Source organism: Phycodurus eques, chromosome 4 (genome assembly GCF_024500275.1).
Source record: "Phycodurus eques isolate BA_2022a chromosome 4, UOR_Pequ_1.1, whole genome shotgun sequence".
NCBI classification, from domain to species: domain Eukaryota; kingdom Metazoa; phylum Chordata; class Actinopteri; order Syngnathiformes; family Syngnathidae; genus Phycodurus; species Phycodurus eques.
In genome coordinates, this window is record NC_084528.1 from 14,637,360 (window position 1) to 14,650,035 (window position 12,676).

At 42.5% G+C, this 12,676-nt stretch overlaps 2 protein-coding genes across 8 annotated transcripts in view; one reads left to right on the forward strand and one right to left on the reverse strand.

Moving 5' to 3' along the window:
* The window catches only part of smpdl3b (sphingomyelin phosphodiesterase acid like 3B), a 13,140-nt gene extending 8,560 nt beyond the window's left edge, over positions 1–4,580 (forward strand). Inside the window, exons 7-8 of the mRNA XM_061674149.1 lie at positions 741–874; positions 1,226–4,580. Coding sequence (XP_061530133.1) covers positions 741–874; positions 1,226–1,597 — 506 coding nt within the window. The 3' untranslated portion in view covers positions 1,598–4,580. The remainder of the gene's footprint in view (positions 1–740; positions 875–1,225) is intronic.
* Positions 3,206–12,065, reverse strand: mecr (mitochondrial trans-2-enoyl-CoA reductase). 7 transcript variants are annotated; one of them, XM_061674155.1, is made up of 12 exons: positions 11,803–12,065; positions 11,473–11,550; positions 10,877–10,935; positions 10,126–10,223; positions 8,189–8,320; positions 7,961–8,104; positions 7,162–7,264; positions 6,876–6,978; positions 6,282–6,355; positions 6,148–6,208; positions 5,982–6,054; positions 3,206–4,820 (listed from the first exon to the last, which is right to left on the reverse strand). In XM_061674155.1, exons 4-12 carry the CDS (start codon positions 10,166–10,168, stop codon positions 4,663–4,665), a joined length of 891 nt encoding a protein of 296 aa, XP_061530139.1. In that variant the 5' UTR covers positions 10,169–10,223; positions 10,877–10,935; positions 11,473–11,550; positions 11,803–12,065; the 3' UTR covers positions 3,206–4,662. The 7 variants fall into 7 exon arrangements, with proteins under 7 accessions (XP_061530139.1, XP_061530140.1, XP_061530135.1 ...); XM_061674156.1 differs by lacking the exon at positions 10,877–10,935; XM_061674151.1 differs by having other exon boundaries at positions 10,126–10,935.
* Positions 12,066–12,676: the final 611 nt, after the last annotated feature.

Here is a 12,676-nt window from a genome sequence, read left to right on the forward strand (position 1 = left end):
CATCCTCGACAGCACACTGTCCTTCCAAGCACACAAAACAACATCACCCTGTTTGCATACTTTCACTCACGAAATAGCAATCGCTTCCGTCCATCCCTCATTCCTCACATTGCTGCTACTGCCCTTGTTCATAGCCTCGTCACTTCCCGCTTGGATTATTGCAACTCTGCCCTGTTTGGTCTCACCCACAAGTCACTACAAAAACTACAGTTTCTCCAGAACTCTGCCGCCTGGATTATCACAAGGGCCTCCTTCACTCACCACATCACTCCAAGAGTTTACCAGTGGAATTGGAAACCAACTGGTTTGCTGTCCAATACCGCATCCAATATAAAATACTGATTTGCACTTTAAGGCCATCAATAACCTCGCCCCGCCATATCTTGCTGACCTCATGCATACTCTCCCGATTTCTTAGATTTTCATCCTCAGTACACCTCATCGTCACTTCTGCCTGTCTGTCAACCTACCTGACCTCCAAAACAGACTCATTAACCCTCAAATCCAAACTCAAGAAATATATATTCTGGATTGCCTATTCAGTTTAACATTTTCCATATCGTTTGCCATTTAAATTGAGATTTTATGTTCTTGAGTGACTTGAAAGGAATCTTTAAATAACATTAATTATTATTATTATTATTACTTGCATTGGGGTAGGCTAGATCCAGGTAATTGTGGTGAAAGAAGTTGGCTCTCATCTGAGGTTTACCTAATTTTGTGTCCTCCTTTTCCTGCAGACTCTCCCATCAGCACCATGTTCCTTAGCCCGGGGGTGACACCGTGGGAGACTACGCTCCCCGGGGTCAAGAACGGCGCTAACAATCCTGGAATTCGCATCTTCGAATACGACACCCAAACCCTCCTGGTCCAAGTACGGCACAATGGTTTACGCAGGGGTGTGAAACTCATTTAGTTCCAGGGATTTTGGCCATTTTGTCAAGGGGCAGTTTTGGAGCACATTTGAAGCTGGCCCAGCTCAAGAGTCGGCGTCAACACATACTGCTGCTCAAAACTGTTTGACGTTAGTTGTCTGTAAACCACTAATTTACTAATCTATCCCTTGTACGAAACATGCAATAGTTAGTTATTCACATACACAAAGTATTTTTTCACTTTGAAATTCATCCTGCAGGCCGGCTTGACCCGCATGTTTGATACTCCCGGTTTAAAGGCATCCTCAAATAAACACGGTAATAAATGTTTATTGTTTTTTTGTCTTCAGGACGTGGTGACTTACTACCTGAACCTGACACACGCCAACGCAGGCCGGGACCGCTGGGAGAAGGAGTACCGGCTGACCGAGAGCTTTCAAGTGGCAGACGCCTCCCCGGCCTCCATGCACCAGGTCTTGGAGGGCATCTCTGAGGACAGCTGCCGCCTGCAGCAGTACTACCGCTTCAACTCGGTCAACTTTGACCTGAGCGAGTGCGACGAAGGATGCCGCGTGGACCACGTGTGCGCCACGCGTGAGGTTGACTTCCACAGGTACGAGCGCTGCCTGGCTACAAAAGCAGCGGGGGCCAGCCTCAGCGGAAGCCTGCTGAGCATCTTCGGCATGGCTGTGAGCATTTTGTTTGTTTTTGCTCAACAGTAGTTAGCCATCCAGATGGGCGGAGGAATCCTAATAATTTTTAATCTTACATACTGTTCATTTTCCATGCGCACACAATCCAGTATGGCCCTGGTCAGTTTTGAAGAATGTCCTCATAATAATTGTCGATATCAAATTATGAAGTATAGATCTTCTCCCAATGTATTAATAGCCTGTCTGACATGAATAAATGGTCAATTGATCCAAAATCAATACTTCAGAGAAAAGGGAAAGTGTATTTTTTGCAAAGGCTTGTTTTTGCAGGCACTTATCTCGTGTGTCAAATTTGTTACAGAACAGCCTCAGTGTTCACAAACTTTGTAGCACCAGTACAAAAGAATGAGATTTTTAAAGATTTAAAATTTTGTGACATTTGTGTCACTTTAGGGAAAGTCATAATTTTTCCAGGTGAAAGAACAAATATTAGGCTCTTTTTGTTGGTGGTGTTGTTGAAATCAGTCAAAATAGACCCAAACATTATGTGTTAAATTCAAATAGGAAAGGTTCTGTCAGCTACCAATCACGATTTTTCAAGTATTTAGGACTATTCATATACAGGATTTGAAAGCAAAAATCCTATTGCTTTTAAAAGGATAGAGTATTAACTCATTTGTTTAGTCACGTTTAGTAGTTGTTTCTTGTTTGACATTCTCAAGCAAACTTACAAACATTGCAGCAATTATAGCACAGCAAGAATTCTGATTTTGAATAACAGTGCAAGTAACTTCTTCAATTATCTCAGTTGTTTATTTTTTACTTCCCCTCTCAAAAATCTTTTTTTTCTCCAATTGAATTGTATAGGGTCAGACAGTGCCTTGAAAAAGTATTTGCCCCCTTCTCAAATTCTTATTTTTTGCACAGTATAGTTTCCCCACTTTGATGTTTAAGATCATCCAAAAATATATATATATATTAAATATTAGACAAAGATAACCGAAGCAAACATAAAATGCAGATTTTACATTGTGATTTTATTTATTAAGGGGACAAAACAATATTCAAAGCTACCTGGCCCTGTGTCAAAAAGTAATGGCACCGAAACTAAATACTAAATGACTTAATGTTTGGCATTTTTGCAATTCGTCTTTCACATCTCTGTGGGGAGAGTTTGGCCTCCTCTTCCTTGCGGAATTTATTTAAACCAGAAACACTAGAGGGTTTTTTAGCATGAACAGGCTTTTCAAGGTCAAGCCACTGCATTTCAATCAGATTCAAGTCCGGATTTTGAGTAGACCACTCCGTAACCTTTATTTTTTAAGCCGTTTGGAAGTTGAATTGGGAGCGGGGGGTTACTCTAAATTGTCCATAGGTGTCACGATGAGTGCGAATGGTTGTTTGTTTATATGTGCCCTGTGATTGGCTGGCAACCAGTTCAGGGTGTACCCCGCCTCTCGCCCGAAGATAGCTGGATGGGCTCCAGCACGCTCGCAACCCTAGTGAGGATAAGCAGCATGGAAAATGGATGGATGGGCACGTTTGCCCGCTCTAAGGGCACTTTTTGCCATACACATAGGGGAACATAGGGTAATAAAAGTGAAAGGGCACATGCCCCCTGAGTCACGCCCGTGCCACTGCTTTTAGTTGGTATGGTGTTCTTTTTCTAAAGTGCTGTGTTACATTTACGCCAGATGTAACGAGACACACACCTTTCAAAAAGTTCAACTTTCATCCGGTCAGTATAATAGTCTCCCAAACGTCTTGGGAATAGTACAGATGTATTTTTTTGTAAAAGTAAGATGAGCCATGAATGCCATTTTTGCCTGGTCTCTTCCTTATTGTTGACTCATGAACTGACCTTAACTAAGGCAAAGAAAACCTGCAGTTCTTTAGATGTTGTCCTGGGTTCCTTTGTGATCTGCTGGATGAGTGGTCACTGTGCTCTTGGGGCTATTTTTGTAAGCCGGCCACTCATGGGAAGGCTCACCGCTGTTCCATGTTTTCTCCATTGGAGGATAATGGCTCACACTGTGGTTCGCTGGAGTCCTAACGCTTTAGAAATGGCTTTATAACCATTTCCAGACTGATAGATGTCAATTACCTTATTTCTCATCTGTTCTTGAATTCCTTTGGATCTTGGCATTTTGTTGCAGCTTTTTGAGATATTTTGGCTAACTTAATTTTGTCAAAATGGTTCTATTTTAAGTGATTTCTTGAATGAGCAGGTATGGTGGTAATCAGGCTTGGGTGTGGTCAGTGGAAATGAACTCAGCTTTCCTTAAAATGTGATTAGCCACAGTTAATTCATGATTTAACAAGGGGGCAATTACTTCTTCACATAGAGTTAGGTAGTTTTGAATAGTTTTTTCCCCTTAATTAAATAAAATAATTTAAAGACTGTATTTTATGTTTACTTTGTTTATCTCTGTGTAATATTTATATTTGTTTGACTATCTTAAAGTAGGGAAACTATGCAAAAGATTGAGACTTCAAATGGGGCAAATACTTTTTCACGTGGAAAAAGTTTTGAATGATTTATCTTGTGTTTCTTAAATCACAAAAACCTGGAATTTGAACAGGGATGTTTAGACTTTTTTTATTTACTGTATGAGCCCATATGTTGACCTCATCAGCTTCAAATACACATTGTAGCCTTTCAACGACTTAATGTTTGCATTTTAATGTTAGCTAAATAACGTGGCAAGTAGATATGATGATTTAATCACATCGTAATCATAATTAAGGTAAGAAACAACAAGCTCTGGCTTCATATATTACCTGTGTGGCTTTCATACAACAGTGAATGATATTGTTCAATTACTCATTTCCAGTGAATAAATTTATGTTTTGCGGTTTAATACAGCCAACAAATAATACACAGGTTATTTTTAACTGTACTGGTAATCGGTGTATTTGTATGGATTCCTGTGGCAATAAATGCAATATTGTATTTCGACATATGATAAAAACCTGAATGATTCAGTTCTGGATGATGCCTCTTATCACTTGTAAAGACTTAACAGCTCATTAAAGTCAGCCAGTAAAACCACTCTGAAGTCTAGAAGGTCATGATTCTACATAGTGAACTTTAAACCTGATCGTTGACATTAACTGTCGCGTGGAAGGAGTCTTCACGTGGTCAGGATCTGCTTGGCGGAGGTGAAAGGCTGTACGGCGGCATCCAGAGCTCGGCGGTAGTCGTCCAGAGCCACCTCGGTGCAGGCGGGAGCGCTAAGCTTTCCCTGGCGGAGGAGGGCGCACAACTCATCCAGCATGACCCTGAATGCTCCTGGATACACAGCATCCAAAAATACTTTTCAATATAATCGCCACGTGCAGAAATATACGCTGAACTACACTAATCAAAAGCAGGCAGTAGACACATTTTCATTTCTCAAAGGGTTATAACACCGTGACACTGATGCTATTCGTTAGCCTGTCTATGGTGTTTTGCCTTGTTTATTAGCATTAAGATAAACAAACTTTCGTAAACTATCCATCCATCCATCCATTTTCTGGACCGCTTCTCCTCACTAGGGCCGCATGTGTGCTGGACTCTTTCCCAGCCAATGTTCCCTCGAAGCTGCGCGCCCGCGCAATCGCGCAAAGCTGGCACGTACTCAGCGCACAAGAGGTTTTGAACAGGTGTCATACTGGTGTGTGGCCACAGCGGGCACATCTGATGTTGCTCACAGTGGTCCTCAGTGCGCTCAAGGAGCTTGTGTGTCTGCCCAGACACATGAAAAATTAGAGGGAACATTGTTCCTAGCTGTCTTTGGGCGAGAGGCGGGTTACACCCTGAACTGCTCACCAGGCTATTGCAGGGCCCATATCAACAAACAACCATTTGCACTCACATTCACACCTACGGGTAATTTAAAGTCTTCAATCAACCTACCATGCATGTTTTTGGGATGTGGGAGGAAACCATACTACCCGGAGAAAACCCATGCAGGCACGGGGAGAACATGCAAACTCCACACAGGCGGGGCTGGATTTGAACCCCCGTCCTCAGAACTGTGAGGCATTTGTGCTAACCAGTTGTCCACTGTGCCGCCTATTGTAAACTACAATAATGATTTATAATTGAGTTGAAGTAATTTAGACCCCTTTAACCCCTAACAAAAATACTACAAAATGTACTAGTGTAGAAAAGATAGGGGGAAAAAGCATTTTTTTAAAGACCAATCAGCAGTGCAGACATCAGCAAGGCAATTTTTGTAAATTAATCATAAATTAAAAAGTGTATACATTTATCTGTCGTCTCCTGTGGATTTAGCAATAATAAATGGCAAAAGAAAATCTGCAATATGGAATATTTTCAAATAAATCTAATGGGTTGCATGGCCTGAATTTGAATACAAGCAATCAAAAATGTTATTTTCCATAGTATGTCCTCTTTAAAACAAACTCAGCAACATTATTATATAATGTACACATGCCGACTCACCGTGTGAGTGTTGTCTCTTCCACTGCGTCACCCAGAAGCCACACACTTTCACATCCTTAAAAATAAGAGCACTCTGGGGAAGAAGAAATTTGAGAAGAAAAAACTAATTTGTTAAACTAAAACTAAAACTAAAGTGTTAAATCCGAGAGGTGGTGATACAGCATACCACAGGGACAGTCACAGGCTGTTTGGACATCCCCCCGTAGGTCACCATGGACCCTCCAACCCTGCAGGAAGCATGGCTGCATTATTACTCAACCTTATTTCTCCCTTCTGCTCGAGATCGTGCAGATCACTAACTGGAGATGACGGAGCAGCTCGGTGGCACTCTTTCCTCCAACGGCATTCAAAGCCAATTTAGGTTTTGGACATGTCTGGGAAAAAAAAGACCATAAATTATACAGTGGATTTCTTTTCCCAAACTTAAGAAATAACGCCATCCGTTGTTTGCCTACAGGTGCTCTTTGATTGGCTGGCGAACAATTCAGGTCGTACAGTGGACCCCCGCATACTCGATGTCCGACGCATTCAACTAGTCGCTGATGGGTTTTTTTCATTTGTCTTTTTGTTTCTTCTTGTTTCAGGATGAAACAACCTTGAAAACGCTATTTGGTGGTTTATTCACGCTTATACAAGAATTTGGGAGTTTAAAAAAAATGTAAATGATTTTTTTTCTTTTCTTTAATTCAATTATAATGGGCGTCAATTATCCACAGATTTTCTCAATTCGCGGTCTGGCCCGGTCGGTCCCTATCCCTGGCGAATAGCGGGGGTCCACTGTACGCGCTTCTCTTCTCCAAAGTAAGCAGCGATAGGCTCCAGCTCACCCCAGCGAACATAATGAGGACAGACACTACATCAAATAAAGGCATGTACAATTTTTACAAGGTGCACCTTAAAGAGTTCCTTCATCTCGGGCCTCCTCAGTGCGTCCTCCTTGATCACGTGACTTGCTCCGAGGGCTTTCAGCCTGTCACTGAGCTGAGTGAACTCCGGCCTTTGGAAGAGAAGACACGAGGAAGTGCACCAGTGTCATATATAGAGACTCTAGAACAGACATCTCTATAGCAGTCAATGACTGTAGCCCCTTTGACAAGATCTGACATCTGCAGCATGAAAATGAAGCCTAACATATCATCAGAATGCGACCTAAGTACTAGTCAATAAAGTGTGGTTGTACCTGTCTCGGAGCACGTTGATGGTGTTTATCCCCCTCGCTGCTGCAATCTGAATAACCGCTTGCCCCACGCCACTGTTGGCTGCATTCTGGATCACCGAATCACCTGCAAAGTGAACCACTGTCGACTAAAACTAAAATGAAGTGAAATTACTTACACCGAGCGGCGAGAGAACAGGTTTACACGGCCAGATATTGCCGCTAGTGGTACACATAGAATCACTAAATTAAACATTCAGACTCAGGCTTAACTTTTTGTTTTAAATCCAGTGTAGTACATGTGTTAAGTACAGCTCAGTTGCATTTAACGTTTAAGTACAATACAGTTGTATTTAATCTTTTAGAACCGTTTGTTTTCTAAAAGGCGGCACGGTAGATGACTGGTTAGCATATCTCCCTCACAGTTCTGAGGATCCGGGTTTAAGTCCGGCCTCGCCTATGTGGAGTTTGCATGTTCTCCCCTTGCCTGCGTGGGTTTACTCCAGTTTCCTCCAACATCCCAAAAACATCCATGGTAGGTAAATTGCAGACTAAATTGTCCGGAGGTGTGAATCTGAGTGCAAGTGGTTGTTTGTTTATATGTGCCCTGCAATTGGCTGGCGACCAGTTCAGGGTGTACCCCGCCTCTTACCCGAAGATAGCTGCGATAGGCTCCAGCACGCCCACGACCCGGAAAATGAATGAATGTTTTCTAACATTTATTTAGGTACAATGTATGTATGACAATGAAGTCATATTTTCAATACAAGAGGAAGATTTTCAAGATGAAATTACAATACCTATACCGTAAGTGGTCATCTACCTGGTTCGAGGTCCTCAAAGTCGGCCAGCATCCTGAAGGCAGTGCAGGGGTTCACCCCCAGTGTGGCAGCAGCCAACAGGGGGATATCACCGGGCACTGAGATCAAGTAATCTTCATCCAGCACGGCTGCCGTCCTCCACGTCCCTGCACACGCAAACACATACATAGCACAAACATGTCGCGCATGGACTCATGCCAGTTTGCAGTTTCAAACAAGAGTTAATTTACCCAAACCAGAATCTCTCGGGATGACCCAGTCTCCTATTTGGAGAGATGTAACCTTTCCGCCCACCTCCACCACCTGGGCCACCCCCTCATTGCCACCAACGGCCGGGAGGTCGGGCAGGATAGCGTACGTCCCTGGAAAAAAACCAAAAGTGTTTTCAATACAGTTGACCTTTGTCCCAGCTGTAAAATCCTCTTCCTCCTTTGTTTTATCAGAATAACAGGGTTAATGCACCTACTATTTTGGTGTGTATAAATTTAACGTAGCACAAATTACCTCCTCAATCTCAGCTTCTCTACATCCAGTCTTCCATACTACAGGGTGGTCTGCCTGGGTAAATTTAAACTATCATCTTTTTAAGTTTAAATGGTTTCAACACATTGATTAAATCAAATGTAGAGTGCTGGCATTCTGATCTTAATCAGTCCATTAATTAATCGTACATTACTTAATGGCCTGTTTATGCTACACAGTGAAAATCCGCATATTCGCAGTTCAGTGTTTGAAAATCTGCCGATTTTGAAGGGCAACCTATCCTCTGTTTTTTTTCAATGAAAAAACTCACCTATTTGCTGTTTTTGTGCTCATGCAAAACAATGTCTCTTTTTTTTCATTCAAGTCAAAAAATTACTGGGATTTCTATTTTGAAAAGACAGGTTCCAACAGTGCGAGAAAACATCCTATTATTGAGACAATAGTAGTACGGCAATAGTACGGCAAACCCCCACATATTCAGGGTTTGGAGTTCACCCATTCACATATTTTGGGGGGGAATTTATCCTCTGTAACTCGCTAAAAAACCCATCTGTTCTCTGAGTTTGTGCTCAGGGAAAAGCCATGTATCATATAAAATATTGCTTCGCCGCTATCTGTGGGAATCATGGTTTCAAGCATCTATGCTCAACTGAGGGGAGAAGCTTCAATTAGTCAGGCTATAGCGTTGTCTAATGCCTGGATCAGACTACAAGATAAATTCGGTCTTTCACAATTGCACGATGTCAAACTACTGCCATAAAATCTTGCCGTATCTCCTTTCAGACAGATGCAACATTACACGACGTATATTCTGATACCACCGTATCTCATCTTTTAAGATCACTGGGCTTTATTTTGTAAAATCAAACACTGTCAGGGAGGTGGAAGCAGAAAACATGTCACTGGTCAACATGACAGATACACCCGTTACCAACGCGACAACAACAACAATGGATTGTGCGGGGGGGAGAACAAAATGACAAAGATGTGTGGTGGTCATGACCTGTGTTCAGGAGATTGAGATATTGGACTGTCCATTCAAGGCTTGCTTGGGGTATGTTCATGTACTTTCAATACGATACAGCTCGCAAAGAGGAAACAAATTGTTATGTAGCCTAGCAAACTAGTGCTAGCGCTAACAGTTGTGTGTAAACATGCCGGCCTTCTGTCGAATCATGCTCTAAAGTCTCAGTAAACTTTGGTTTGTGCACGTGAATAAATGTTGACAACGGCAACCAAGTATGTTGAGAACTGCAAGTAAGGGAGGCGATGTGCCGGTCACAATATGCAATCCTATTGGTCGATGTCAAGGTGCACTGTCGGAGACTTGTCATTGATATGTCACACTACACGGAAGCTATCCAAAATATCAAACATGCTAGACTTTTCATTTTGGTGTCGTAGGGCTTCGGTAGGGCCAAATTGTTGGTTGTGGATTATGTCACACTATGAAAAATTTTGCCATACCTGACTAAATATGTCGGGCTCGATCTGGGAAATCGCCCGCGATAGCTAATCGGGCCAATAGCGGGGCTAAAATCCTGTCGTCTCATCCAGGCACAGGAAAAATGTGCTGTACAAACTTCTTTGTGTGGGCATTAATTACTCATAACTCATTTTTGGTATTCACAAATAGCTGAGGTTCACTGTACAGTTCTTGTGCTTTTCATCGGATTATTGTTACCTTGGATCATGTTGATGTCTGACGGGTTGATGGGAGCGGCCATGATTTTAACCAGGACATCCTTTGGACCCACTGGGGGAAGATCCACATTCTCCAACCTGACAGGAACAAAGTACTCACATTCTATTCAAAGCCAAGGTAGTAGGCAAAAGATGGTCATAAGAATATACTGTATTTCCTCAAATAGTTTCCTCCACTGGCAGCACGGTGAGCAACTGATTAGCACAACTGCCTCACAGTTCTGAGGACCGGGGTTCAAATCCCGGCCCCGCCTGTGTGGAGTTTGCATGTTCTCCCCGTGCCTGGGTGGTTTTTCTCCGGGCACTCCGGTTTCCTCCCACGTCCCAAAAACATGCATGTAGGTTGATTGAAGACTCTAAATTGCCCTTAGGTGTGAATGTGAGAGTGAATGGTTTGTTTGTTTATATGTGCCCTACGGTTGGCTGGCGACCAGTTCAGGGTGTACCCCACCTCTCGCCCGAAGATAGCTGGCATAGCCTCCAGGACGCCCGTAACCCTTGTGAGGATAATGCGGTACAGAAAATGGATGGATGGACGGATGGAGTTTCCTCCACTCTAATTTGCAACCTTTTACTGTAAATACAAAAATATTTTTTTTTAGCTAGTATTCAAAGCAAATTTAAGTTTTTGTATTTAATTGTAAACGATTAAGTCGGCAATATTTTTGAAATATATTTTTCAGATGCCTGAATATCTGTAACAGGGTTGCGCCAAACAGCAAAACTACCACCTGGGCCACCCCCTCTTTGCCACCAACGGCCGGGAGGTCGGGCAGGATGGCGTACGTCCCTGGAAAAAAACAAAAAGTATTTTCAATACAGTTGACCTTTGTCCCAGCTGTAAAATCCTCTTCCTCTTCCTTCAACTTTGTTGTATCAGAATAACAGGGTTAATGCACCTACTATTTTGGCGTGTATAAATTTAGCGAAGCACAAATTACCTCCTCAATCTCAGCTTCTCTACATCCAGTCTTCCATACCACACAAAATTGGGTGGTCTGCCGACGTAAATTTAAACGATCATCACTCGTACGAGACAAAACCAAGGTGTTTTTTTTTTTTAAATGAAATTGATACTTTCATTCTACGTCCACGCTCGAGAGTCACTCTAGGGAGGTCTAAATAGCCAAATATGGGACCTTTAAACATTCTTGTTTGAGGTTTATTAACATTACGGGTTAACCTAAAGCACTGTTGGTTGGTGATTAATACAAAATAATGCCTAATAATTCTGCACACGGTGTAGGGTTGGACGAATCAAATATGACCCATATTCAACTTTATTCTGTTAAAATGATTACCTTTATCTAAAAAATACACTACTTACTGTATTCTCGTAACGACTTAAATCCCATGGTGCAGTGATTGTCAAAGTGTGGCTCCTCTAGTGATCATGAAAGAATCACTAAATACGGATAAAATAATAAAACACATTCGAAAGAAAAAAATATATAAACTAATGCCAAGAAAAGGAAGGGAGATACAAATTCAAGTACAGTTACAGTTTAGTATTCAACTTTTAAGGAGCCTACTGTTACAATACATTTGCATTTAATCTTTTACAATTGTCTCTCATGTACGGGCAACACGGGAATTATTACAAATTCCTCCAGAAAACAGCGATAAATAGACAATGAAGCAGTTTTCAGAGCCTTACTGAATAACATGAGAAGGATCTCCGTGGTTTGCATACACCAGAGCTTTGCAACGGCTCAGGTGACGAACGTGATTAGCCTGGGCTGCTCCTCGGCGACGTTTGAAAAGAGCGGCAGCCAACAAGCTTCTTCTGCAAACTAACATGTTTGTAGAACAAACGGTGCCAAGTTGTGGCCACATTGTGACGAGAAGACAGACACAATGTTCGGGAGATTGTCAAGGCTCGTTTGGCTAACCTCACTAGCAGGACGCGGCCATGTTGGAATTATATAAATCAGTATGGCAACAGACCACCGCGCCCCCAAGTGGACACATGTCATAATAAGTCCAAGAATTCAGTACTGTACGTATACCGTAATAAATACATACTATATATATATTCGTTAATTTTCATTCATCTAATCCTCAGTCGGGTCGTGGGCATGCTGAACTGGTGGCCAACCAATCACAAGGCACACATAAACAAACAACCATTCGCACTCACATTCACACCTTCGGGCAATTTACAGTCTTCAATCAACCTACCGTGCATGTTTTTGGGATGTGGGAAGAAACCGGAGTACCCGGAGAAAACCCACGCAGGCACGGGGAGAACATGCAAACTCCACACAGGCAGGGCCGGGATTTGAACCCCGGTCCTCAGAACTGTGAAGCAGAGGTGCTAACCAGTCAGTCACCGTACCGGCTTGGGATAGTCAATTTAGTAAAATGCTAACAATTAATGCAAAATGCCATGTAACAAGACTGTCGCGGTGTCATAACTAAGATGGGGAAAAAGTCCGTCGGGAAGTCGAATCCCAGATTCAGGAGGAGCAGTGTGGTTTTCGTCCTAGCCGTGGAGCAGTGGACCAGCTCTAGACCCACAACATGGTCCT